At 46.0% G+C, this 27,657-nt stretch overlaps 1 protein-coding gene across 1 annotated transcript in view; it reads left to right on the top strand.

Annotated features, from left to right (window-relative positions):
• ANKDD1B (ankyrin repeat and death domain containing 1B) overlaps positions 1 to 27,657 on the top strand; it is a 53,736-nt gene that overhangs the window by 9,935 nt on the left and 16,144 nt on the right. The window contains 5 exon segments of the mRNA XM_070234662.1: positions 7,078 to 7,176; positions 7,286 to 7,390; positions 15,789 to 15,887; positions 16,640 to 16,738; positions 24,332 to 24,430. Coding sequence (XP_070090763.1) covers positions 7,078 to 7,176; positions 7,286 to 7,390; positions 15,789 to 15,887; positions 16,640 to 16,738; positions 24,332 to 24,430 — 501 coding nt within the window.

Below are 27,657 nucleotides of genomic sequence, written 5' to 3'. Positions count from 1 at the left end.
TTATTCCTCTAGAATTGGCAGGCAAGGAAATTGGTACGTAACAGAATCAGAATGAATACGTGCCCCTTTTTAAAAATTGGCACCAAAAGCACTCCAACCTTGTGAATGTAGCAAGTTGTATGATGGTGGTGGTACTTAAGGAGCAGATCGTTCACGCCTGGAAATTGTTATTTCGTTATTTTGCAACAGTAATTAGCCTTCAAAGGATGCTTTGGTAATAGACTTGATTGCCAAGAGTCTATTCTTATTTTGACATTGAAACTCTGATATAATAACTTTCTATTTTACTATAATTTTTAAATTAACTTACTGTGCAGTTAACTTTCTTTTTGGCATATAGTTCTATGAATGTTAACACATATAGATTCGTGTAACCACCACCACCATCAGAATACAAGACAGCTGCATCACCCAGAAAATTCTCTCACGCTGCTTCTTTGTAGTCACACTCTCGCCCACCCTGGCAACTGTTGATCTCTTCTCTGTAATTTTTCCTTTTGGAGAATGCCTTATAAATGGTATCATATAATTTATAACCTTTTGACACTGACTTCTGTCACTCAGCAAAATGCCTCTGAGGTTCATCCATGTTGTTGTATGTATCCATAATTCCTCTTTTTTTATTGCTGAATAGTATTCCAGGGTATGAATGTACCACAGTTTGTTTATCCATTCACAAGTTGAAGGACATTAGAGTTGTTTCCAGTTTTTGACTGTTACAAACAAAGCTGCTATAAACATTTGTGTAAGTATTTGTGTAACCGTAAGTTTTCATTTCTCTAGTGTAAACACCTAGGAGTAAGATTACTGGGTCATATAGTAAGCTATGTACGGGAAGCTGCCAGACAGTCTTTGAGAGTGGCTGTGCCGTATTCGCTCTCCCAGCAATGCAGCAGAGTTCCATTTGTTCCACATCCTCATCAGCACTTGGTATTGTCATTTTTTTCCCCTTAATTTTAGCCATCCTAATTGGTTTGTATTCGCATCTCATTGTGGTTTTAATTTGCATTTCTTTGATGTCTAATGATATCCAGCATCTTTTCTTGTGTTATTGAGCGTTTGTATATCCACTTTGATGAAGGGTCTATTCAAATCTTTTGAAATTTTTTAAAAATAAGTTGGGTTGTTTGTTCTCTTACTGTTGAATTTGGAGACGTCTTTATATATTCTAGACACAAGTTCTTTGTTAGACATGTGATTTGCAAATATTTTCTCATACTCTGTAGCTTATCTTTTTAGTGTTTTTCACAGAACGAAAGTTTTTAATTTTGATGAAGTACAATTTACCTATTTTTAAAAATGAATCTGGCGATTGGTGTTATATCTGTGAGTGCTTTGCCTAACTTAAGATCATGAAGCTTTTCTCATATTTTTCTTCTAAAACTTTTATAGCCTTGTGTTTTACATTAACATTTGTTGTACATTTTGATTTAATGTTTTTTTTTTTTTTTGAGGAAGATTAGCCCTGAGCTAACATCTGCTGCCAGTCCTCCTCTTTTTGCTGAGGAAGACTGGCCCTGAGCTAACATCTGTGCCCATCTTCCTCTACTTTATATGTGGGATGCCTACCACAGCATGGCTTGACAGGCGGTGCCATGTCCACACCCAGGATCCAAACCGGCAAACCCCAGGCCGCCAAAATGGAATGTGTGAACCTAACCGCTGCACCATTGGGGTGGCCCCCATTTTGATTTAATTTAAGTATAAGGTATGAGGAGTAGGGCGAGCTTCTTTTTTAGCTTGAGTATGGATAACCAGTTTCTTCAACACCATTTGAGGGGCTGGCCCTGTGGTGGAGTGGTTAAGTTTGCGCCCTCTGCTTTGGCAGCCTGGAGTTCGCTGGTTTGGATCCTGGGCCCAGACCTAGCACTTCTCATTAAGCCATGCTGTGGTGGCATCCCACATATAAAGTAGAGGAAGATGGGCACAGATGTTAGCTTAGGGCCAATCTTCCTCAACAAAAGAAGAGGAGTATTGGTGGCGGAGGTTAGCTCAGGGCTAATTTTCCTCAAAAAACAAAACAAAACCCCATTTGACACCAGGGTCACCTCAGTTCTCAGCACTTTTGCAGTGCTGTTTGGACATGTCCCACATGTGCACCATCCAGGGGCCAGTCTGAGACCTGGCATCATGCTGTTCAGGGTCAGGTCCATGTGCAGGTCAGGACTGAGGCCAGGTGTGCATACTTGACTTTGTGGGATGGCTCTCCTGAGCTCCCACCTCTCCAAGATCATTCCCCCTGCTCCCACCCCATCCTCCAGCTCCAGGGCCCTTCCCCGTGTTCCTGATCCTCTGACTAGAAAGACAGTGGTATAGACTCCCAGCTCTGCTGTGTCCATCCCGCACCTGGGTTTGCCTCCAGGACTGAGAGAGGAAAGAAAGCAGTATGAGTCCCCCCACCCCCTCTTCTGATGACTTCCTCTGGTCAGAGAGGAGTCCCTCTGTCAGAGTTTCAGGTGCTGCCCAGCTGCTGCTGCTACCCCTTCCACTGCGGGGCTGCAGCTTTGGGAGTGAGGCTTGCCTGGGGCCGGGCCAGAAGGGAAGACAGACACAGCATCTTCCCTACTGTCTCCATTCTATAGGGTCCGCCTCCGCTCCTTAGACCAGAGATAGAGGGCTGCTCCTGGAGCTCTTTCTGCCCAGGGCACAGATCTGTGATTTGCACTGCCTTGAGTCCCGACTGGAAGGTGTGGAAGAAAAACCAAAAAGCAAAAGTGAGGAAACCCCAATTGTTTATATTTTGAGTTCTGGTTTTCCTCCCTAGCCTGCCTGGTACCGTTTACTTCTCAGAGTACTTAACTAGCTGTTCCATGCATTCCGTCCAGAGATTTTAGTCGCATTTGGTGAGAGAGTCAGAGTAGGGTGTACTTATTCCATCTTACCCAGACCATAACCCCGAATCTTTAATGTACTGTAAAAGTGGGGAGAATTGTACAATAAACACCTGTGTATCCTTTGTCCAGGCTGAATGGCATCTTGTCTTTTTTTTTTTTTTTGGAAGATTAGCCCTGAGCTAACATCTGCCGCCAATCCTCCTCTTTTTGCTGAGGAAGACTGGCGCTGAGCTCACATGCATGCCCATCTTCCTCCACTTTATATGTGGGACGCCTGCCATAGCATGGCTTCCCAGGTGGTGCCATGTCCGCACCCGGGATCCGAACCAGCGAACCCCGGGCCGCTGAAGCAGAACATGCAAACTTAACTGCTGTGCCACTGGGCTGGCCCACATCTTTTCTTTTAAACAGCATGTCTGAGGATTGCCATGTTTCTAAGGTATTAACTACACTACTGGTTTATGTCAGAGTGTAAGTCAGTTCTTGCAGAAATGATGAAGAGATGTTTTACCAACTTGTTCTCTTTGAGGCTTTCCAAACATACATTTGGGGGCTCACGTCAGCTTCTTGTAACTTCGCCTTGTGAGACTCAGATGCTGGCAGGTGGGAAATACAGTAATTCCTGATGTATCTCTGTACTTTGCTGTGAAAGTTTCACTAAGTTAAATATCTCCATAACTAATTTAATTATTCACAGTGCATTAGTACATAGCTAATAAAATGCCTTTTTATAATTCAAGCAATGCCATGTTTGATTGGTCAGACCTGGCAGCTTGTTGATCTAAGCGGTGAGCCCTGAGTTTCACATGGCAGATGTGTCTTCTGAGGTCCAACACCTGTTTGCGAAGAGCCAACAATTGAACCCCTTCACCCTCAGTATTTATTCAGTGCCTGATGTGGGTAAGTCTCAATGCCAACTACTGGGGATTCAGCTAGATATAGGTTCTTGCTACTCAAAGTGTGGTCCTGGGACCAGAGTGCTGGCATTACCTGGGAGCTTGTTAGAAATGCAGACTCTTGGGCCCCACTCCAGACCTCCTGAGTCACAATCTGCAATTTAACAAGATCCCCAGGTGATGTGTCAGGAAGCACTGGCGTGCTTTGAGGGGCCTACAGTCTATCGGGGGAGCAAGGACTGAGACTGTAACAGATGGGTACCATCCAAGGCATTACGTGGTAAGGAACAAATGCATGGCCTGGACGCTGAGGACTCCAGGTTTAGAGTGGGGGCATCCCCGAATCTTGGGAAGAGGCAGACTGGATAAATGGAGGGAGGCTCCTACTCCAGAAGTGAACAGAGGATCCAGATGGAGAGGTGGTGCTCAGAGGATCGTGACGAGCATCTGCTCTCGGAGCTCCTTATCTCTGGGAAGCGCCTCAAGTTCAGCTGTTCCCCAGGGGAAGTTACTGACTTTCTCACCTATGACCAGGCTCGTGATGAGGACAGATTGTCACTGACTGTGGGCATTTTACACTTACAGAGCGTCGTGTACTGACTGTGAGTGTAATCCATGACAGGCTCATGGACTGTCCCAGGCATGTCAGTTTCATGTCAGGAAAACTTAGTTTTATGAAGGTTCTTGTGGGGGGTTTACAGCTTTGAGCAGTGACTCTTTGCCTCTGAGGAATGATGGCTCACTCAGAATTTATGGTTTCAGAGACTCAAGTTGTTTGCAGCTTGAATTCCTGGCTTTTGGATTTTGTGATCAGTGTTTGAAATCTTTAAGTATCGGCTGCTTTGAAATTAGAAATGACCTCTTAGGGAAAAATAGAGCTCCTATCAAAATTTGATTTATCGTCTATCCCAAATGTTTCTGGCCTCTTTTTGGACCATATGTGAAACTGGATTTAGTATTGTTGACTAGGGGCATTGATTTGTAGAGAAGGCTAAATTAAGGGGTGGGATTGTGTTTAGGGCACTTTTCTTGAAGAACCTCAACTAGTCATTGTACATTGTTGTTTGTTTGGAAATTGAGTGCAGAAATTGGTGGGTATTTTCATCATACTGGAATTATAAGCATATAGGTAGACTTCAATAGACTAACTCCCTGTGTAGTGTGACAGCTGGAATGTAAATTTTATAGGATATGTCGTCTGCAGCAGGCTTTCTCAGCAGTGGCTCTGTGACATTCTGGTGGGGTGATTTTTTGTTGTGGGGGCTGTTTGGGATGATTGGATGTTTTGCAGTGTCTCTGGCCTCTACCCACTGAATATCAATATCTCCCTTCAGTCATGACCATCAAAAGTGTCTCCAGATAGCTCGCAAAGGGCCCTGGAGGCAAAGTCGCCCTCAGCTGAGAACCACTGATCTAGAGCTACCCCTCAATAATCTGGGGCTTGCTTTTTCTCTTCTCCATGCCTGAACTTGACTGAGAATAAGAGAATACGTTAATGCGTTTCTGGGGCAGCCAAAATCAATGCCCAGAGGCTTACTACGCACTTTACAAATGCAAGGGCCCCACAGATCTCATTCCTTGTTTATTTATTCATACTCTGTCTATCTAACAAACTGGTTTCCTGGATTACAAACAACGGTCGATAGCAGATGCAAATAGGATGTGCTGGGAAGGCTTACTTTCTGGAAGGCACTTTTACAGAAGTAATGGATATTTTTTGGCAGGAATAAAAGGAAACAGAAAAGCAGATGCATGAACGTACAGATAAGGAACCTGAGGCTGACAGTTAGCCAAGGTGACTGAGATAATAGCGCTTGAAAGGGGTCAAGCCAGAATTTGAGGTCAATTTCGTTCAGTTCTCCAGACCGTGCTCACAGTGTCCGCTCTATATTGCTTCTCTAACTTGGGGCCTGGAACACAGGTCCCAATTTTCCCTAGCTTACCTCCCTCCGGTCCCACCTTCCTGAGATGGCCAGTGCTAACTGCCCCCTGTCTCCTTTCATACCTTTCTCCCCGCTCATTGAGTCCACAGTCTGACTGCCCACGGCATCGCTGCAGGTCGGCAGGGCCTGCTCAGAATCTCTCTCTCTCAGTTTATTTTGTGCATGTGTGCGTGCACACACACACACACGTATATGACTTTATATAGAGAGAATATTTTAAATAATTTATATATAAATAAGATTCTTTTGATAACTTCAGTCTTTTCTGTTTTTTCTTTTTTGTGTACCTTTCCCTTCTCCAGTAATTACATTTAACAATGTGGGATGAATTTATTTCTGTATTTTCCTCATGCTTATATAATCACATCCATATTGGTCTCTAACAATCTATCTACCTACTTACCCAGCTATAGGTAGACAGAGATATAGATGTACATGAGTTTTTTGGTCGTTGCTTGTTTTATTAAAAAAATGAGATTATCAGATAAAAACCAGACTATTGGTGGTGAACACGATGCAACCTATACAGAAACTGAAATATAATAATGTACATCTGAAATTCACACAATGTTAAAAGCCAGTATGACCTCAGTAAAATTTTAGAAATGGATTATATTTTCTCTGCATTTTATTTTCCACACTTAACAGCTGGCTCACGGAAGTCTCTCCCAGTCACTTGTCAGAGCTCTCATTCGTTGTTTTGAATGGCTGCATGATGTGGCACGACTGTTTCCCACTTTGTTCAGTGTTCCTGTTTTGACGGAGATTGACCTTGCTCCCAGGTTTAAGGGTAACAGTTAACGTCCTTGTTTGTATAGCACTAGGTCCTAAACCTTATTTTCATGGGATAGATTCCCAGGAGTGGGATAGCTGGTTGGGTTTAAAGTTTTAATGGATATTGCCAGATTGCTTAAACTATAATGCTTTCATTTCCATTAGTACCTTAAGAGGACACCTTTTTGTCAGTTGGTTTAATTGCCTTTTTCTTGTTGATTTGTAAGAATGTTTCATATATTAGAGAAAGTAACCATTTATCTTTATTAAGCTACATTTAAAGCAATGTATCATTTGTTTATCATCAATCTTTCCATTTATAAGTTCTGATTAACACATGTACTATAGTCTAGATTTTCTTCTAATGTATTTGTTGTTTGGGTACTTTGTCTGTATATGAATAGGGTTTCATTTTATTTTCTTCCAGATGGAGAACCCCTTGTGCCTGCACCACTTATTAAATATATTCATTTTCCCCATGAAATTGAAATATCACCTTTGCTGTATATTAAATTCTCTTCCTATTTCTTAATTTTCAACAGCTGAGTGTTAACTTGGCTTTTGTTGACTGAGATAGTGTGTTGTGGCTCATCCATGTGATGGATTCTTTTCTTCTCTCTTTTGGGGAAGCACGGCTTGACAGTAATTCATCTTGCAGCCTGGTCTGGAGGCCTTGAGATCATGCTCTTGCTGGTTAGAGCTGGAGCAGACCAGAGAGCCAAGAATCAGGTAGGTATGTGGGTCACTCCTGGACCCACATGAGCTGTCAGCTCACCAGTGCAGGAGAGGGAGGTCCTGAGATCACTGTGTAATCATCTCCCCACCTGGCTCTCTTCAGGATGGAATGAATGCCCTCCACTTTGCAGCTCAGAGCAATAATGTGCGCATCGTGGAGTACCTCATTCAAGATCTTCACCTGAAGGAGCTGGACCAGCCCGATGAGGTGTGTTTCCTGCGATACACTCCCACCCAATTCTGCTTTCTTTCTGCCTCTGCCAGAGCTGCCAAAGCCACTAGCACAGACAGACCTGACCGTGTGGCCAGCTCCTCCCTCACCCTGGCAGACAGACCACAGAGCAGAAGGACAGCGTTGGTGCCAGCGGTTGCCCTGACACCTGCATGTGGTATTGAAGAAGCCAGATTCCTTCTTCCTTCTCTGCTCCCTCCTCCTGGCTGGGGTGCAGACAGGATCCACACCCCTGTGGTGTTCAGAATGGGTGCCTGCATTTTACTCTCTTAGGCCTGGCCTTTTTGGAATGTATTTGACCCAAGGCTCTGCAGTAATGAGTCAAGGAATATGCTGCAGTTTCACTGTATTTGTCTATATTCCTTTTCTTTTCTTAAAGAGATAAATAATTATAAAAGCTGCTGCTTAGTGAGGACTGCTAGGTATTCCCGGAACTATACGCAGCTTTGCCATAAACATCTTTGCTGCATAATTAATTGGGCGTGAGGCGACTTTGCCTAAAAAGTCTTTTGCCATAAAAAAGAAAATAACGAAAAATAAAAATGAAATTAATAACAATAGAAAGAGTTTTTTGCGAAAAAAAGAAAATACAAAACTACTTCAGTGTGTGTAAAACATGTGTGGATTCATGGCAGACACTGCACAGATCACTGATTTTATTTTGTGGATTGTGCCCAAGCACTTGTCTTCCAAGTCTTTCGTTCATAGTATTTTACTTTTGTTGCCTGTTGATTCGTTCTCCTCATTTGGCATCACACCTTCTTTTTTCGCTCAGATTTCTTCCTCATTAAGAGAGAGATCAGTTTCCAAAATGCTAGGATGCACGTGTGTAACTGAGCTTTGTATTGTGTTGTGACTGTGCTCACTGAAGGGTTTGTAAACTGATATGTTCTCGTTCTCTAGGACGGTATGCAATCTTGGTTTACAGTGAAATGAAACCAAACTGTCAACCAATTATTTTATCTTTTTTTTTAATGGCAAAATCGCCTTATGCCCAGTTAGTTATGTGGTGAAAATGCTTGCGGTGAAGACGTTTGTTTATGGCAAAGCTGCTTATAGTGAAAATACTGGACACATTATTGAGTATTTATTAGTGTTCTAGGAACAGAGGAAAGCTATTTACATACATTACTTCAGTCAGAGGTCTAGGGCCTGGCACATACGGATGCTTAACAAACCAAAGCTGAATGAATGAATTATCTTGTAGACCCCCGGGGGCCGGCCTGGTGGCACAGCAGTTAAGTTTTATATGTGGGATGCTGCCACAGCAAGGATTGATGAGCAGTGTGTAGGTCTGTGCCCAGGATCCAAACTGGCGAACCCCAGGCCGCTGAAGCAGAGCACACGAACTTAACTGCTACGCCACCGGGCCAGCCCCTAAGACATTCTTATGTGGCAGTGTTGGCCTAGCCACTGTTGGGATGCTTAAATGGATTAATGACTATAAAGCACTTAGGAAAGAGCCTGGCACATGGTAAGTGCTCACTAAATGGTAGCTGTTATAATAATTATTATGGGATAAAATGCACTGTCTGATTTCCTCTAACTGATAATCGTAGTCAAATAGCTTCTAGTGTCAGGGTGAGGAAGTCCGATTGTTCCCGTTTGACTGATGCTAAGGAGGGATGTGACATATAAATGAATTCTATTGGGGAGGGAAAATTTTCCTCTACCCTTCAAAGGTTCTTTCAGCTGGTCAAATAATTTAATTGACGTGAGACAGATTAACAGGAGAAAAACAAATTTTGTACACATGAGAACCCCACATACATGAGACATTCTAAGACAGAGAGGTAAAATGAGGCATATATGCCGTCTTGAGCCAAGGAGTGGACTAGGGGCCTGGGGCTTCAGAGGGGAGGAGAGTGATTCACAGGACGGTAAGGAACAGATGGTCACTAAGTAAATGTTTGCTCTGCCAGCCAGATAGGTCATACAAGTTTATGTGTGGTAAGAACTCTTGTTTTGGGCAAGACCCTCACTTCTTTAAGGGAGAAGCAAAGATTTCTCTTGAGCCCGCAGGGTCTCAATTGCTTTTAGCTCAAAACATGCCACACACCAGAAAAGTATCACATCTTGGGGAGGCCTGTCTGGACCCCTTCAGTTCCACTCAGTTCAGTTCAGCAGATACTTGTTCAGGGCCTGTTATGTGTGAGACACACGACTGTCTCCTCTTTTGGGGGTTCTGGCTGCTTTCTCTGGAGACAGCGGGGTGGGGGCAGGATCAGGCAGGCTGAAGGGGCTCAGAGACCGAAGCGGATTTGCGGGGAGCCTTCCTGGCCTCTGGAGCATCTGTTCCCAGCAGGCTTCCTGTGCATCGTCTCTTTTCACCGTCTTCCTCTTCCTCTGACTGTCCGTTGGGGAAAGCTGAGGAGCCTGGCAGCAGACTGCAGAGCCACATGTCCAGCTGAGAGGTCTTAAAATTCCGATGGCTTGAGAGGCATATGAGGAATGAGCAGATAACGAGTCCCCTGGGTCGTCGAGGGAGAGAAGAATCTCTGAGTCCTGTTTTAGTTCTGTAAGAAGCCTGGATTGATCAATGCAAAAGGCAAACAAAGTCTACGCTTTTTCTGAGATTTGTGAGTGGTGTCAAGTATATTGGCAAAAGCTGGTAGGAACTGGGATCAGGAGCTCAGGGTGTATTAATTCATCACTGGGTTTTCCAACTGTCTTTGCTTAAAGGTCTTGTGCAGCTCATGAAATGCATTTGATGGAAAAGACAGGCTCCACCCTTGCACCTGGCCTCTCGCCTGGTTTCTTATCAACAGAAGGAGACTGCCTGCCGAGGGTTAGGAAAACCCTTGTCTCAGCCTGGAGGCAACGCCAAAAGCTGACAGGGAGAGCCTTCCTGGGAGGAGGTCTTTATTAATAAAGTGGACTTAAGTATGCCCAGAAGAACTGGGTGGGGATGGGTGAGATGGAGGACACGGAAACTACAATTTTGCGGTTTCTCCCAGCTCCGTAGCGCTAGAGCTCAGGTGGCCTCTCCAGGGGAGAGAGAGCGCAGCCAGAAGTTCCGGGTAAACTTGTCTAGATATTCTGAACCTTCGTGTGAACGCCCATCTAGTGATCGAAAATAATCACTCAGAGTAAGATGTTTGGAGAAGGAGGGACACAGAGGGGAATAGCCTCAGAAGCTGTTGCTGTGTTTGTGGAATATGTACAAGAGTCTGGTGGTAAAATGTCAGGTTGGTTTTAGCTGCGGATATAGGGGCGTTTCCATTGGTTTAAAGGAATCTATATGGAAAGTCTCTAGGGGTCAAGATGCAAAGAATCTTCTCCTTTGGAGAGCTGGGGATCATGAGCACGAGGGGATTGAGAAGACATAGATTCTTATACGGAGCTGAGGCCAATGTTGACAGCCTCAGATTCAATCAGACCTTTCCACTCCAGTGTGTAAGGGGCCCTGCCACACCAGTTCCTCACCTTCCTGTCTCACACGCTGCTCTTCTTGTGGCAGTGTTCATGTCCCCTCTCAAATCTCTAGTTATTCGGGGACCTGCTGGTTTTCCCCTTTTGCTGGGGACCTGCCGTGAATTCCTGACCCCGGGTGAGGGGAAATGTCTGGTGTAGACACGCACAGGTGGCGCTGGGGGGCTTTGCATGGCTTCCACCCGGCCCCCTCCCCTCAGAGGCCCTCCCGGGCACCAGCTCTGGGATCCCTGTGGGAAAGGATGGTCAGGTTGGACTTTGGGTGCCCGTTTAATGGCTGTTTATGACATTTTTGCTGGATTTGGTAACTTGTCGAATTTGATAGCACTGGCCTTAAACTTAAGAAGGAAAAATGATTTCTAGTAAATGATTGCAACTCCTCAGACTTACTCACATGCCAAAAATGTAAACGCACTGAGTTGAAGCATATTAAGTTAAATACACGTTAAATTAACAAAGGAAAAAGGGACAGGAATTGTGGACCCTCCTTATTTTTGTTGATTAGGAAAGGGAATCGGGATCCCAAGCGGTGCCATGTCCGCACCCGGGATCTGAACTGGCAAACCCCGGGCCACCGAAGCAGAACATGCACACTTAACTGCTGCACCACCCGGCTGGCCCCAGAAACTATATTTTTTAAAAAAATGCATATTTTTGAAATTCCTGTTATTTTGCTCAATAGCACGTACTAGAGATGAGAGAAAAGATTTATATCTCATTTTACTGTCACCTCATCTTTCTTTATGCTACCTTTGATATATTTATAAGATATAGATTGCTTTAAATGTCCTTATTTTGTGCTTTCACATTTTTTTCTTCATGATAACATTTTTTAAAGGGCATCCAAAGTTTAAAATAATAGCTGTGTTCCTGATGGACAAGGCTGTTTCGTGTGTGATAACTTCCCATTCTTTACCAGACTAGGCTTTCCTGGTGGGTGGATCCTCCATCACTTTGTTTAGCCATGCAGAAATACAAGGCTTGTAGCAACCAAGGGTGAAAGAGTAAGGCCATTTTAAAGTTGAACAGACCCCCTGGTACTTCTAGCAGTGTTTGTCCCCAAGCTGCTAAATATGTATTAGTTAGAATCCTTTCTCTTATGAATGACGAAAATCCAGCTTAATCTAGATTAAGCAATAATGATAATTTATTAACTCCTAACCAAGGAGTTTGAGGGTGTATCTGGCTGGCTTCAGGCATGGCTAGATCTGGCTCTTTTTTCCTCCAACTCTTGGTTGTCTGTGTGGTGGCATTACTGATAGGCATACTCGCCACATAGTGGGAAAGATGACTGCTAGCAGCCTCAAGTTTACATTCTTCTGGATATTCTTCTGGATTTTCATTCTTAAAAAGGAAAATTCCTCTCTCATCGATGTTCTATATAAAGCTCAGGAACAAGTCTGTTTGTCCTGCCTAAATCGTATGCCCAGCCCAGAGCCAGTCACTGTGACCACATGGGTGACGTGATCACTTCGTGTGGCTGATAAAGCCTGGCAGTGGACACACTACATGGACTAAATGGCGGGTGTGTGTGTGTACCAGTGAGGGGTTCTCCAAAGGAAAGCTGAACTGCTGCTAATAGAAGACAGAACCGGAGAGATGAAGGCAGCAAATGTGCACGCCGGGACCAACCCCTCGTGTTTCATTTACGTCTCTGTGGGTGAAGAGCCAGCAAACCCCTTTTCCTTCTGCATGAGAATGTGAACTTCGGTTATCTATCTGACTCTGAGTCCCTGCAAACAAGATAAAGATATAATGTTAACTGTTATTAAGCAGCATTGTTTATGGTAAAATGCCCCCTAATTGGTGTGTTGCGTCTGCACTTGGAGTGACTGCAGATGAGCTGTAAATGCCAGAGGGGAGCCGCACTTTGGGGCTCTCTGAGTACAGTGACTTTTGTAACTAACTGGCGTGTCCCTTGTAGGGACCTGGAAGCTGAGCCTAAGGAGTTGTTACAAGAGATGTTTGTTTCTGTGGGGCACCAGCGTTCTAAGCCAGGGTGGCACCCACAGCTGCCCAGTGTGGATCTTGTCACCTTGCAACTGAGATGTCACCTGGGGGCCAAAGACAGCTGCTCCTGGACAGCTGTGTGGACCATGGTACGAAGAGGGACAGCTGACGCTGACAAGCTGTGGTTGGCGTCCTGCGTCTTCTGAGTGGACTGGTGTCAAGTGTGGCCCGTGATAATTTTGTGAATCTGCAATGTTTAGTTGAACCTAAGAAGGCCCTCTGGTGAGCATTGGAGTCACTCTCGTAATTCTGTGAGACGGGCCAGTTGCTTTAAGGAAAGCCTGCGAGTGAAAGGGGACAGAAGCTCAACTCAAACTACTAAAAAAAAAAAAAGGAATTTATTAACTTATTCAATTAAAAATCTCAGGCATGGGTAACTTCAGGGATGAGTAAATCCAGCAGCTCCCATGATGTCGGCATTACTGCTTCGTTCTTAGGCAGGGTCTCCTTAGCAGGTGGCAGAGAGAGCTACCGACAGCTTAGCTGATGACCCTAAAGTAAAAGTAGAATGCGCCAGAAAAATATCCCACAGTTGATGTCACTGGCCTGGCTTGGCATGTGACCATCCCTGAACCCAACACTGACCAAGGGGTAGATGGTGGGACAGCAGGAGCCTGTAGTAACACCTCCACACAGTGGGGCTCAGAGCCTCAGGCTTCAAGCCCTAGATAAGTCACAATGCCTTCTGGGGCTCAGGATCCCAATTCCCTTTCCTAATCAACAAAAATAAGGAGGGTCCACAATTCCTGTCCCTTTTTCCTTTGTTAATTTAACGTGTATTTAACTTAATATGCTTCAACTCAGTGGAAAGCTGGTGGGCAGGAAACAGGTCTCCTGTTCCAGGCATTTGTAACCTTTAAATGCCTCCTCCCTCCATTTCTTGTCACCTGCCTCCCCAGCCACAAACACAGTGATGCTGAGTGACATCCCCCTGTATATCACCAGCACTCAGTTGCTGCATTTCATTATAATTACTTGCTTATGTGCCATCTTCCCTGTTGGACTCTGAGCTTCTTGAGGATGGGGCAGTATATTTTCATCTTGGCCACTCTCCTGCTTAGCACAATATCTGGCGTATTCATAGGTGCTCAATAATTGTTGAGTAAGTGAGTAAATGATGGATAAGGATGTGTGTAAATGTCTTCGTCCGGTATATAATAGTGTCTCTCATCCTCCTTTTTGTGATTTGTTTGTATGGACCTTTATCTGTTGTCGCATTTGCACATGTTTGTATAAACTAGACACACGAATTTTTGGTCTCTCATTTCCAAAGAGTGGTTCATGGCTCAAGACTAGATTTTGCTCTTCAATTAGGTGTCTAACTTGCACTCAGAAAACAGGGGCCCCAAGCAGTCTCTCCCTTCCCTTTGCCCTTCCTTAGTGGTTTAATGAGAATGACGATGAGAGTCAGGCCCTCAGACTCTGAAGCGTGGGGGAGGTAGGCCTCATTGGCAACGTGTCTAGCTCAGGAAGATGAATTAGGTGAGCTTTTTGGTGCCAGCTTGTTTCTCCAGCTTCCGTACTGATGTTTGTCACATATTCCCCCCCATTTATTATTTCAGCATTTTTCCTTCCTTTTTCTTCCAGTTATTGGGGAATCATGAGCTGTTATCTCAAGTTGACAAGGACCAAGATCTTTTCATTACCCTGCGTTAGTGGGAGATCAGATGACAAAGCTCAGATTGAGGAACCTTCTTATAAGAGGCTTGTATCTTGCTTTTTACATTTCAGACATCTTATTAAGCTTTTGGTTAATAACATACCAGGCCAATTTGTGAGTGTTTTCTTTAATTGAAGAAAATACTTCTGCCTCTATTTTGCCACCCTACCTTCCTTTTCCTCCTTGTAAATATCTTGGGTTAGAAGATTAAGTTCTCTGTGGGCCTTTCACTTTTCTTGATGACATTTTGGCTGTTGCAAATACAGTCTCCACCGGCAATGTGAAAAGTTGGAGAAATGACCATAATCAGACAATTCTACAATTGACCTTTCCGTCCCAACAAATCACACCTAAACATCTCCTTTAAGCAGTGTTCTCTGGGTGATGCCCAGTTTCTCCATTCCATTTCGTATAGACCTGTTCTCAAGAGTTTTCCTGTTGAGGGGCCGGCCCCGGGGCCGAGCGGTTAAGTTCGTGCACTCCACTTCGGCAGCCCAGGGTTTCGCTGGTTCGGATCCTGGGCGCGAACATGACACCGCTCGTCAGGCCACGTTGAGGCGGCGTCCCACATGCCACAACTAGAAGGAATCACAACTAAAATATACAACTATGTGCTGGGGGGATTTGGGGAAAAAACGCAGGAAAAATAAAAAAGAAGATTTGCGAAAAAAACTTTTCCTGTTGATTCTTAGTGAACCTTGGACATAAATACATGAGCAAGCAAAGAAGGCCTAAAAAGAAGCAGTGGATGAAATAGCATGTCTGAAGGAGCCATGTAAATATTCAGCCTGGAGAATTTCTGCTTCAGACATTTTTATCAGTAAGGCAAAGCTGAGTGTGTGATGCAAAGATGCCTGAGACGTGGTCTGGCACATAACAGCTTCTCAGTTAATGGCGTAATGAAAGAACTATTCAGTAAACACAGAAAATTGGTAAAACTGCTGCCTTTGGAAGGGAATCTCCTTGTCTGACTGTGAGGTGGCGCCTCCCCCCTTGCTTGGAAGGACCATTTCTGAATAGGACTTTTCTGCCCACATAAAAATGAGTCTGTGCTGGTGTAGCGTTCCCACAGTTGTGGGCCACAGCTCAGAGCTGGATCTGGGTGAGAGTCAGAGAGATGTTATTGCCTTCCCTTAAGAAGGGCCTGTAATACTATGACCAGAAGTACTTCATGGCCTCCTTGTCACCAGCAAAATGCTGCCCACCTTGTCGGTTGTCATGCTTGTTCAATAAATGTGTAATAAACACCGAATGTTTGTGATTGATTTCCAGAAAGGAAGAAAACCATTTCTCTTGGCGGCTGAGAGAGGCCACGTTGAAATGATAGAGAAACTTGTCTTCCTGAATCTGCGTACTTCAGAAAAGGACAAGGTGAGTTGGACTTTTATTTCTTTGCTGAGAACAAGAGAAAGGGGAGTGACAGTTGGTGTATACATTTGGTGAAGGCATTTTGTCAGGAATAGAGAGGTTAATTGTTACTACAGTCAGAATCACGGAATAGCCAGATGCAATGGATCCACTCTGCAGTGGATTGTCCAGAATGCCAATTTTCACTCCGTAAATATTTGTGAAGTCAGTATACTACGTGGATTTTTCCACTGTCAACTCCAGGCATCTCTTTTCCTCCCCTAAGATCTGCTGGCGACTCAGCCCCACCCGACTGGGGAGGGAAACCCCAGTGGACATCCATATCTATGTGCACATCTTTGACTGTTTTTTTTTTTTAGGAGAAATTCCTAGATGAAGAGTTGTAGGTCAAAGAGTTCTGCACATTTTATTGCAAAAACTACCTCCCAGAAATCCTTCATCAGTTTATCTTCACAAGGTTATCTGGAATTACTTTTATCGTTCCACTTTTTGCTAGCAAATTGGCTGCAAAGGTAGAACCAGGAGCATGGGTGGTTAAAAAAAAATTTTTTTTTACTGGTAGAAATAGCTCTGTCTTTTCATTTAGAACTTTAAAAAACTATAAATTTTGCTTGAAACTGTGGGTCCCATGGCCCACACTCAGAACCGCAGCTTTAACCAAAATGAAACCTCCCAGAAGCCCCATGGCAGCCCTGACCGTCAGAGGGGCGTGTTGCTCTGTGCAGGGGGCTCTACCGTGAGTGTATCTGTTGCAGGAGGGGAACACTGCCCTGCACCTCGCAGCAAAGCATGGTCACAGCCCTGCGGTCCGGGTGCTGCTAACCCAGTGGCAGGAAATAAATGAGACCAATGAGGTACGTGGAGGTGCTCGTGACAGATGGGCACGGGATTCGAAGGTCCCATGCTTCCCTGGACCCGGGCATGAAGAGATGAAAAGCAGGGTCTGATCCTGGCTCCCTCACTCTCTAGCTGGATGATCTTGGGCACGTTACTTAGCTCCTTTCAGCCTCAGTTTCCTCCTCTGTAAAATAGCCTCCTTAGGCTGTAGTGAGGTTTAAATGGAAAGGCCATGTCACACGCTTAGTGTAGGGAATGGTACCTGGTGTGTGGTGAGTGTGCAACAGGTGGTACCTGTTGTTGTCCTTGGTGTTATGTGGGTGCAGTAAGTGGGATCATGGTTCCTGTCGGTGTCAGTGAAATATATTCCTATCATCCTCATTTTCTCTCCAGTTCCTGGGAGAATGTAAGCCAGGCTTTCAGCTGAGAATCAGGGACAAAAATGGAGCCTTCATTTGTTTATTTTTGTGTGTGTGTTCATTCTTTTCTGACCATCTGGCGTAATGTTGATCGTATTTAATTGATTTAACTTACTTCAAGAAGATCCCAGGAGTTTGGTCTTCTTGAATGAATCTTATGAATGATGTGTGAGAGACTCAGAAAGAACGTGAATCTTGGGCGTGGCCGGGACTTTACAGAGCAACACAGAGATCAAGTCCTGTCGTCACGGGAGTTAATGTAAAGTCTTTGTCGTGCTTGCCCTGCTCTGTGTCACTGCTTCACCACTGGAATCTGAGCTCTTGGAAGTCATCCACCTGTTAGCTATTTTCGAGTCAGGGTGCATCGGGGAGGACACATAACATCCAACAAATGGTAATTGCAGCTTATGAGAGGTTATGTTTGCACACGGTGAAGTGTCCAGTGATAATATTAGGCTTTTGGATACAGCCCATGATGTTCCTACGGTCCTGGGCTGCCTCTGCTTCCTGATGTCACCTGTTGCCAGACCAGCTGGAGGGACCCATGGGAACACGCTCCAGAGCCCTGGTCTCCACCGTTCTTGGAGGCAAACTCCTATCAGGAAGGGAAGTTTGAGTATGCACCTATGGCATACACATTTGTAACTAAGTTACTGTTACAAAACATATGCCAGAAATAGACATTTAAAAAATTTGAGATAAAAATAAACGTAAATAGCAGTTCTCATATTTCCCCCACACTGGAAGGATTATCTTATATACATCTGATGTATTTTCCTTCCAGTTTTCTGTCTGTTCCTATGCATATATATTTTTAGTGGCTGCTTAAAATTCATTTAGTTTATTATTTAGTTAATTTCAGTTTTTCTTTATTATATGTTATCGTGAACCTCGTATATAAATCTTAGTCTGAGTTCCTCACTATTTCCTTTGGGTTTATTCTTAGAGGTAGGATGGTTAGGGCAAAGATATGGACATTTATTATGCTCTTGATATGTCAAAGATGTGAATTCTTTCCTTCACATTTTTTGCAAATATTTTTCCTCCAGGGTTTGCCCAAAAAGCACCTCTTTTCCTGGGAAAGTGAGAAGGTAGATTATGAGGAGACATCCTTTGTAGCAGATGCCTGTCCCAGGCACTCGGGTGAAGCAGCCCGGGCTGCCATGTTTATGTCTCGCTGGGAGGGGAGCATTGGTTTCATGCTCTTGCGTGCCTGTTAACACGATTGTTCGTACCTAATTAGCTGTGACTAGAACCTTCTGAATGTATCCTAATGTAGTTGTTAAGTAGAATAACGTCCAATGGGGGAAATGGTTAGGGAGTGGGGAAGGAATTCTCATTTCTTCCCAATATTTTTAGGAATGACTCTGCATGAGGAGGGGAAATATCCAAGCGGCTGTTGTGTGAGATCAGTTCCTTCTTTTCTCTCCATTTTGACCTAAATGAAACTCACTTTTTCCTACTAGTGTTCATCATAATGAGGTTCAGGAAACTTAATTACTGAGATAGGGTATTACTGTTTTTTAAAATAACATACATCATTTTCAATCAGTTTTAAAGGTGAAAGCACACTTGGTACAAATGTGCTTCTATTTTTGGGTGTTTTAGACTGTGTTATGATTCCTTTTTTCTGTGCTTACCTTTCTTTGCAGGCTGTTACCTTTTTGTGGGCAGGGTCTGTGTTCTATTTGGCTTTCCAGTCCTAATGCCTGAGTGTCTAATAGATGTTTGCTGATAAACCAGTCAAGGTTAAGCATATGAGTGGCGAGGCAGGGTCTGAGAGGAGGAGGCAGAGCAAGGCAGGGGGTCCTAGCTTTGCCACTTTCCAGCTGAGGCTTAGCTTCATTGTCTGCGTGATATTAACCCCAACCTCATAGGGTCATTGTGCAATTTAACTGTGCCAAAGCATACAGTCTTGGAAGTATATGTTGGCACGTAGGTGCTCAATGAATGCCCTCTGTCATTAAGAGTAATGCTCAGAAGATACAGGGAAAGCACACTGTTTCTCAAGTAATTTCGTTCCATGCCAAGAGGCAATTAATTTTAACTTTTTTCCATTTGTTAGAAGGGAGAAACACCATTCTTCCTGGCTGTTGAAGGAGGTCATGAAGAATGCTGCAAAGTGCTGGCGGCAGCAGGAAGTGACATCAACATTCCAAATCAAGTACATGCCATGTTCGCGCACGCGGTGGGCGGGGGACTCAGAGTGTTCTTTGGGTAATCCGGTCCTGCACTGAACCCCTCACGGGGCTTTTGTAGAATTAATACTTATAGTTTGCTTTTTTTGGGTTAGAATTAATGATTTACCTTTGATATTCCCCAATTAGTGTCTCCTCAAAAGCAATGCCATTCTTCCTGTTTGCCTGGGAAGGAGTCATTGAAAATGGGGCAGAGGAGCAGACGGTTGTTGCTTCTCAAATGCCCAGACGCTCTCCCTCACGTTGGTTTCCGCCCAGCAGCCAGTGCAGGCCGGGCTTACAGAGTAGATGCTGAAGGAAAGGTTGTCGTGTGAAAACCCGAGGGATCAGCCTGGAGCCTGAAGGAGACAGGAAGCTGCCTTCTTCTAAATACAGAACACTCTGCTGCTAAGATGCTCTCACACTTATCTTCATTTTTTTCGATGAGAAAACTAGAATTCCGAAAAGTTAAGGCGCTCACCCAGCGTCCTACAACTAGTCCGTGGCAGTGCAGGGTTCTTGCTGGTGCCCCAGCCTCTCCACGTGGCACCGGGTGTGGCTTTGGAGCAGTTCACTGTCATTTTTTGGTTTTCTAATTAATTTTAAATTATAGTGAAAAAACCAGAAAACTTGAATAGTACCAAAGGGTGTATGATGAAAGTGTCTTTTTCCAACTCTGCATCTCAATTTCACCTCCCCAGACCTCACATGATTAATAGTTTCTTTAATCTTGCAGGAATTTTCCAGGCAGTCACGTGGAAAATGTGACTAAACGACGCACCTGTACATACCCAGCCCACAGAAATGGTGGCTATTTATACATACCCTGCTCTGCACCTGTTGTTGCTTTAACTGCCAGTATGTCTTGGAGATCTCGCCATATCAGCACAGTGTACACAATTCCTCTTCAGAAGAGGAAACACTAGAATCAAGAATAAAATCCCAAATGGGTGATGTTTTCTCCCCTGTGCTCGACTGGCAGGAATGTCCATTTGTATGACCTTTGAAAGCAGTTTGTCACTTTCCTTGCACCCGTGTTAGGAAGTTAAGGGAGTAATCATAGAGGGGGAAAGAGCTGCCTGCAGTAAGACAGATGTTAAAGGCCCCTCCAGCAGGCGAGAATCGGGTACATCCGTAAGTGCAGCGAATGGTCAGGAGGGCTGAGGGCAAGCTCGGTGCACCTGTTGCTTTTGGAAAATTTTGTAGCCATAAAAGAATATTAATGATAAATAGTAAATATATTGCAATATAGAAAACATGCATGATAGAACACTAATTGAAAAAACATGTTTGCACATATGGTTTTGGTGTATAAAATGTATATACCTGGACAAGATTGTGAGAAAGTGGAAAATGAAGATAGTGCGAGGTGATTCCCACCGATGCTGCAGGTTACTTATGCCATAAAGGAAGGCCAAGTTAAGAGCTCCTGGGGCCCAGGAGATGATGTTCAGGCTGTGGAGAGCTGTGCTGTTTTGCAGACCTTGCTCAGGTGCCTCCTGCCCCGAGTCTGCAGCCACCCTCAGTCCCCGGAAAGGCCTCCCTCTTAGCAAGCTCCCCTGGGGCTCTGGCCTTTGGCTCCCTCTCTTGCTCTGTGCCCTCCCTCCCTCCTGTAGGCAGTTGCTGGCCCTCAGAGGGGTCGTGCTGTGTAATGGCTTGCACGTGCTCATGTCTCCCTACCAACTGAGACTGCAGGCCCCGCCTTGTCCACATCCTTACAGCCTCAGCCTCACCTAGGCAGCCTGGAAATTGTCCGAAGTCCGTTTTTCAGCTTTTATGTCATCTTGAGTCTTCCCCCTGCATTCATTAGCATGCTCCCTGGATCAACAGCCTCAGCCCCCACTGGCTGTCCACACCTGTCTCCGCCCAGCCCAGCCAAGACCCCGGGGAAACGGTGAAGCATGAAGCCAGCAGTGCAGATGCACATTGCCGCAGGGATGCCTCAGACTCATTTTGCTTTCACATCTGCAGACGATTACTCTGACCTTGGCAGGCTTCACCTGTGACATTGCTTAGTCTTGGTCTCCAGGAGATTGCTTTCATGTCCTCTCCCACAAGGGGAGGGCGTGAAGGGTCCACTCCTTTCTGCGGAGGGCATGGGAGTGAGATGATGGATTTCGTGGGGGCGCGGCTTCCTTGTCTGTGCTGCGTGGCTGGCTGCCGAGTCTGGGTGCCCGGCTCTCCTCAGGGCCCTCCTCACTGCCGGGGCCGGGGGACACTTTTCTGGACCCTGAGAACTCATTTCTGGGGGCCCCACCCTCACGTCTAATCAGACATATTTAAATGCTCCCACATTCCACATTAAATACATTTTTTCCATGCTATAAATTATTTTTAAAGACTTTTTAATTTGTGCTTGTACAATTATTTGGATATGATAAATTCCCCTAATTTATGATTGACTCTGATTTCTTAGAACTCTGAATACTCGGGAATTTGAGGCAGGTGAAAAAATTTAACCTACCAATGGTTTACGAATGTAGTGAATATTTTCTGAATATTACGTTTAACAATCAGTGAAGTATGAATACGTCCATTAAATATTTATTCACTTTCAATTTGGGATTTTCTTTTGGGGTCTTGGAACCAATTTTATTTTTAAGATTTCAAATACTTCTTTGGCTCTTAAAAAGTCTGTAGGCCCGACACACTGTGCCCATGGTTCTCATGGGTAAAATGCCACGGACTCCCAAAGCCCTTCCTACTATAGGGTTCCTGGCTTCGAGTTCTTCACGGCTTGTTTCCACTTCAGATCTTCCCCTTGGGGGCACTTCTTACCATTCTGATCTCGGTCTAAATGTCACCCTATCTGAGAAGCCTTTCTTGCTCACTTGCTAGGAAGTGGCCAGCCGGTCATGTTCTTTTACTTCTCATTGTAGCGCTTATCACTATCTGGTGTTATTCTAATAGCATCTAGAATCTAATAAATAGATTTATCCTAAGTCTACTGATTTACCAATCTGCCAGTCTACCAATCAATAGATCCCATGATTGTCCACCTCCACTGGTCTGTCATATCAGAGATCTTGTCAGCCTAGTCCTGTCCCCCATTATCTAACATAGTGCCTGGCACATGAGTGCTCAATAATTTTTGTGTGGAATGAATAAGATGACACTTACAATGACAGTACACATTTACTAACCCATTTATTCTCCCAGTATTGCTGTGGTTTGAGAGAAAGAGGTAGGATGGTGTGGTAGGCAGAGTAATGGCCCCCAAAGATGTCCACATGCTAACCCTTGGAGCCTGTGAATACGTCCTGTTACAGGGCAAAGGGGAATGGAGGTTGCTCATCATCTGACCATAAAATGAGGCTATCCCGGATTTTCCGGGAAAGCCTGATGCCATCACAAGGGGCCTTTAAAGCAGAAGAGGGAGGCAGGCGAGCAGGTCAGAGGGATGGCGTGTGAGGACTCGGTGCACCATTGCTGGCTTGGAAGATGGAGGAAGGGGCTGTGTGAGCCAGGGGATGTGGGCGGCATCTACAAGCTGGAAAAGGCAAAGAAAGGGATTCTCCTGAAGGCTCCAGACAGGCCTTTATTTTAGCCCAACAAGACCCATTTCAGACTTCTCCAGCATTGTCAGATAATATGTTTGTATTGTTTAAGCCACTAAGTTTGTGGCAGTTTGTTATTAGCAGCAATAGAAAACGAATGCAGGTGGTTGTGTCGTTTTCAGAGGAAGACAGTCAGGCCCGTGCTTGAGGGGCCCTCATGTGAGGTCACATAGGCATTTCTTACCAGCCCAAGCCAGATCCGGTCAGTCAGAGTGTGTATCCTTCCTGTTCGCATCTGTCCCACTTATCTATTGCTTCATAACACACCAACCCGAAGCACAGGGCCTTAAAACCACATGTCATTGCCTTTCGTGGCTCTGAGGGTTGACTGGGCTCTGGTGGGAGCTTCTTACTTTGGGTCTGTTATGTGGCTGCAGCCAGATGTCGGCCAGGACTTCAGTCATTTGATGGCTTAGCTGAGGCGGACATCCACAATGGCCTACTCACGTGCCTGGCAGGTGAGGCCAGCTGTCAGCTCTTGACCAGAGCATCAACCTGTGGTGTTTCCGTGTGCCTTGGCCTTCACACAGCATGGCAGCTGGCTTCCATGAGGTAGGGAGCAGAAGCTGCTAGGCCAGTTAGTGGCCACACCTGGAACCGGCACACTGTCACTTTTGCCACATTCTCTTGACCAAAGCAGTTACAGGGTCCACTCAGATTCAAGGGAGTGAAGCAATAAACCCCACTGCCTGATGGGGGAGTGGCAGGGTCATCTTACAGAAGAACATGTGGCGTGGCAGATACTTATGTAGCCATTTTAGGAAAACATAATATCCCACAGCATCCCTGTTTGGAGGATCTGAAAATACTTTGTAGCAATCTTACAATTAATCAATCTGTAACTATTCATCAACCTTGTATTATTGCAAGGCACCCTGCTGGGCCTTTTGGAGGATGGCGGGATGGTCAAGAGCAGGCCCTGATGGAAAGCAGTTTGCCATCTAGTATGGACACTAAGTGAGGACCCTTGAGCACAGGAGGCGGAGGAGGCAGCTGGTACAGACGCAAGGGGAGGTGCTAAAGGAGTTGAGGGAAGGACCGTGAGGGAGCACTGCAGGCAGGCAGCATCGCTAAGCCTTGAAGCCCAGCCTGCAAAGGGGAGAGCTGCTGGTCAGGAGGCATTTCTTGGGGCCCATACCAAGCCAGCTATTTTGGTGCAAGGAGGGGCTTTGCAGGGTGTATAGGGAGAAGACAGCCCTAGTCCACTCTGTCCTTCCAGAGAAGGGAAATGGGAATTTATCTCATATTTGCCTGGGGCTTGTGTTACTTAGGACTCTGCCTCTTTTATGGGAGACAGAATAAGAAAAAGCCTCCCAAAATATTGGAAACACGTTGGATTTTCTTTTTTAAATAGTCATCTGTTTCATTGTGTTGATTGGTTACCCTGTGATGAACACCAGAAAGTATGCCGGATTCTAATGGGGATCCCCCCTGCCCTCTCCACCTGTCTCTTGCAGCTCAACATCACTGCCTTGCAGACAGCAACGCGGAAGGGCCACGCCTCCCTTGTCAGCTTTCTTCTCAGTGAGCATGTTGATCTGCACCCTAAGGTGGAAGTGAGTCTGTTCCCAACACAGGGGCTCTGATCCAGCTCTGGAGGCTGGCTGGGTGGGAGATGCTCCTGGCAGATAGGCAGACATGGGCGGGGATGAGGTGTTCACAAAGGAGGAATTTTCTCGGGGAAGGCTGACGGACTTCTGTTGGAGACTGTCTTAATCTTGAGAAATAAAATCCGAGGGATGAATTTTAGAAAGTCATTGAAGTTCCTGAACAGAATGAAATCTTTGTGTTTTAAATATTGATATTTGCTGCGTGAAAACTTTCTCAAGGGTCTAGAGATGCCATTATTCTTTCATTAAATTTATCCGTCTGGGAAAATGATGAAGCTGCTGTCAGTGGGAAGGAGATGGATAATTTTTTCCCTCTTCACTGAGCGATCTTGTTTTTCTTTTGAAAGTCAGTCCTTTATGCTGATTTAGGCTTTCTGAAGTTTGAACTGGCTTTGGTAGAATTAACAAAGGCCCTCTGTGCTGGAGTTAGATGGGAAACATTCCTGTGTTTTCCACTCTGTTTTCGTTTCTCCTGTGAGAATATTTCCTCTGGTCTTGCTTACCCATTACTATTCATTGTATTAACTCAAGAGAAGGGATGTGTTTTGAACCAGGGCTGGTAGTTTTTGGAGAAGGGCCTTGGGGAAATTGGCTCTGAACTTGCCTGGTTCGTCCAAGGGTGCTTCCTGTTTCTCAGGAGGGGCTGGGCCCCAGCACGGCCGGTGGTCCCCGCAGGAAGGACACTGCCCACTTCCCTGGAACATGGGGTGCTTTGTCTTTTTTTGTGCTTAGTGCCTCAAGAGAGAAAGTTCTTCCTGAGCAGAAGAGGCTGCACAGAAGTCCTTCCCTTCCCGCTGCCCCTCCAGCCCTGCCTGCCTCCGCCTCCCTGGCTCGGCCTCCGACCGTCCTGCTCACCCAGCCACGTTTCCTCCTTCTCCTCCTCTCTTCCTCTGTGTGCTGGGGACACCCTGGCCAACTCACTACATCTCTTCCATCCATCTACCTCTGTCTCCTGGGAAGGAGCCTGGTGCCGACGTTGGAGCCAGGAAGATCTGGGTTCATATCCTGTCTCTGCTGCTTCCTAGCTCTGATGCCTTGTGGAAGTTAGTTAATCTCTCTGTGTCATATATAAAGTGGGGAATCGAAGACCTGACTGCTGGGGTTAGTGTGAATGAAGCACTGTTAGCCTAGTGCTTAAATCAGAGTGTACGCTATGGGGAGGGACCGAGGAGTGAATACTGCCATAAGAATACGTGGGATGTGCATCACTGCTGCTTATTAATGTCATCCATCCACTGGAGCACCTGGTACCCTGTCCTCGTCACCCACTCTGACATCATCCATCCACTGGAGCACCCGGTACCCTGTCCTCGTCACCCACTCTGACATCATCCATCCACTGGAGCACCCTGTACCCTGCCTCATCACCCACTCTGACATCATCCATCCACTGGAGCACCCTGTACCCTGCCTCATCACCCACTCTGACATCATCCATCCACTGGAGCACCCTGTACCCTGCCTCATCACCCACTCTGACATCATCCATCCCAAGGGAGCACTGCTGCAACCTATCCTCGTCACCCACTCTGACATCATCCATCCACTGGAGCACCCTGTACCCCGTCCTCATCATCCACTCTAATGTCATCCATCCCACTGGAGCACCCTGTACTCTGTCCTCGTCACCCACTCTGACATCATCCATCCCACTGGAGCACCCTGTACCCTGCCTCATCACCCACTCTGACATCATCCATCCACTGATGCACCCCAGTACCCCATCCTCGTCACCCACTCGGATATCATCCATCCCACTGGAGCACCTTGTACCCTGTCCTTGTCACCCACTCTGATGTCATCCATCCCACTGAAGCATGGCTGTACCCTGTCCTTGTCACCCACTCTGACATCATCCATCCACTGGAGCACGGCTGCCCCCCGTCCTCGTCATCCACTCTGACGTCATCCATCCACTGGAGCATGGCTGCCCCCTGTCCTCGTCACCCACTCTGATGTCATCCATCCACTGGAGCATGGCTGTACCCTGTCCTTGTCACCCACTCTGATGTCATACATCCACTGGAGCACGGCTGCCGCCCGTCCTCGTCACCCACTCTGACATCACCATCCACTGGAGCACAGCTGCCCCCCGTCCTCATCACCTGCCCTCCCTCACATCTGCCTTCCTTCTCCCCACTCACTTTGCTCTCTGCTCCCCACTGTTCGCATGTCGCACTGGTCTCCACCCTTGCTCTTTCACACCTGTGCCTCTCCCCATCTCCTCCCCACCGGATGCCCCTTATCTCCCTCTCTCTCCTGCCTTGACTGGGTTCTCCCCTCCTTCTTTTCCCTCTCAGCTGCCTTCTCTACCCGTGGAGACATGTCTTCCCTCGTGCTCCATGGGCCAGCGGCAGCGGGTGGGAGTGGGGCAGCAGGAGGCTGTGTGTGATCGTGGGCCCTGCAGCCTGGCAGGGCTGGGCAGGAAGCCCACGCTGGAGGTGGGCGAGAGTGTGGGCTGTGGCTGGAAGACAGATGTTCTCGCCTCAGACAAGGAGGAAAGCGGGGCAGGCTGCAAGGCCTTGGTGAATGAGTACTCTGTAGCTGGGCTCTGTGGGTGGGAGGGCGAGCTCGAGCATGGTGCCCCTGGGGAGTGGGGCATCAATCCCACAATGTGCTCTACAGAGAAAGAGCTCTGGGGTATGTCAGTTCAGGACATGCTGAATGTGAATGCTTTTTCCTTCTTGTAGCTATTCCCACTGCATGTCAACTCTTTGAAGGCTCTGAGAAGTCCTGCAATTAAGAGTTTTGAATATTTTCTTATCCTTCCTATTTGAGCTCAAATGTCAATTCTTCAGGACAGCCCTTTCTGGCCTCCACGAAGGTCAACCCTCTGCCCACCCCAATGTGTGCTCTCATACCACTCTCTACTTTTCCTCCAAAGCGCTTGTCACAATTTGTAATTCTATATTTATTTTGTCATTGAAAAAAAATGATATTTGCCTACCCCTCTAAACTGGAGGATTCCTGGGGATGGGCCATGTTCACTGCTGAATCCCCAGCATCCTGAAAAGAGCCTGGCCCATCGTAGGTGCTCATGCATGGTTCTAGGATGGATGACTGCTGGGGAGCAGGTAGCTGCCCAGCCTTGGGATGGAGTGATTGCCAAGCACTGCTCTGGGCCTGCGCCTGCCAGGCAGTCTCGGTCCTTGGTAAATTATCAGGAAACATCT

Source organism: Equus caballus, chromosome 14 (assembly GCF_041296265.1).
Source record: "Equus caballus isolate H_3958 breed thoroughbred chromosome 14, TB-T2T, whole genome shotgun sequence".
In the NCBI taxonomy this organism is placed as follows: domain Eukaryota; kingdom Metazoa; phylum Chordata; class Mammalia; order Perissodactyla; family Equidae; genus Equus; species Equus caballus.
Note: the sequence above shows the minus strand (reverse complement) of the source record. Positions and strands in the feature narration are given on the sequence as shown.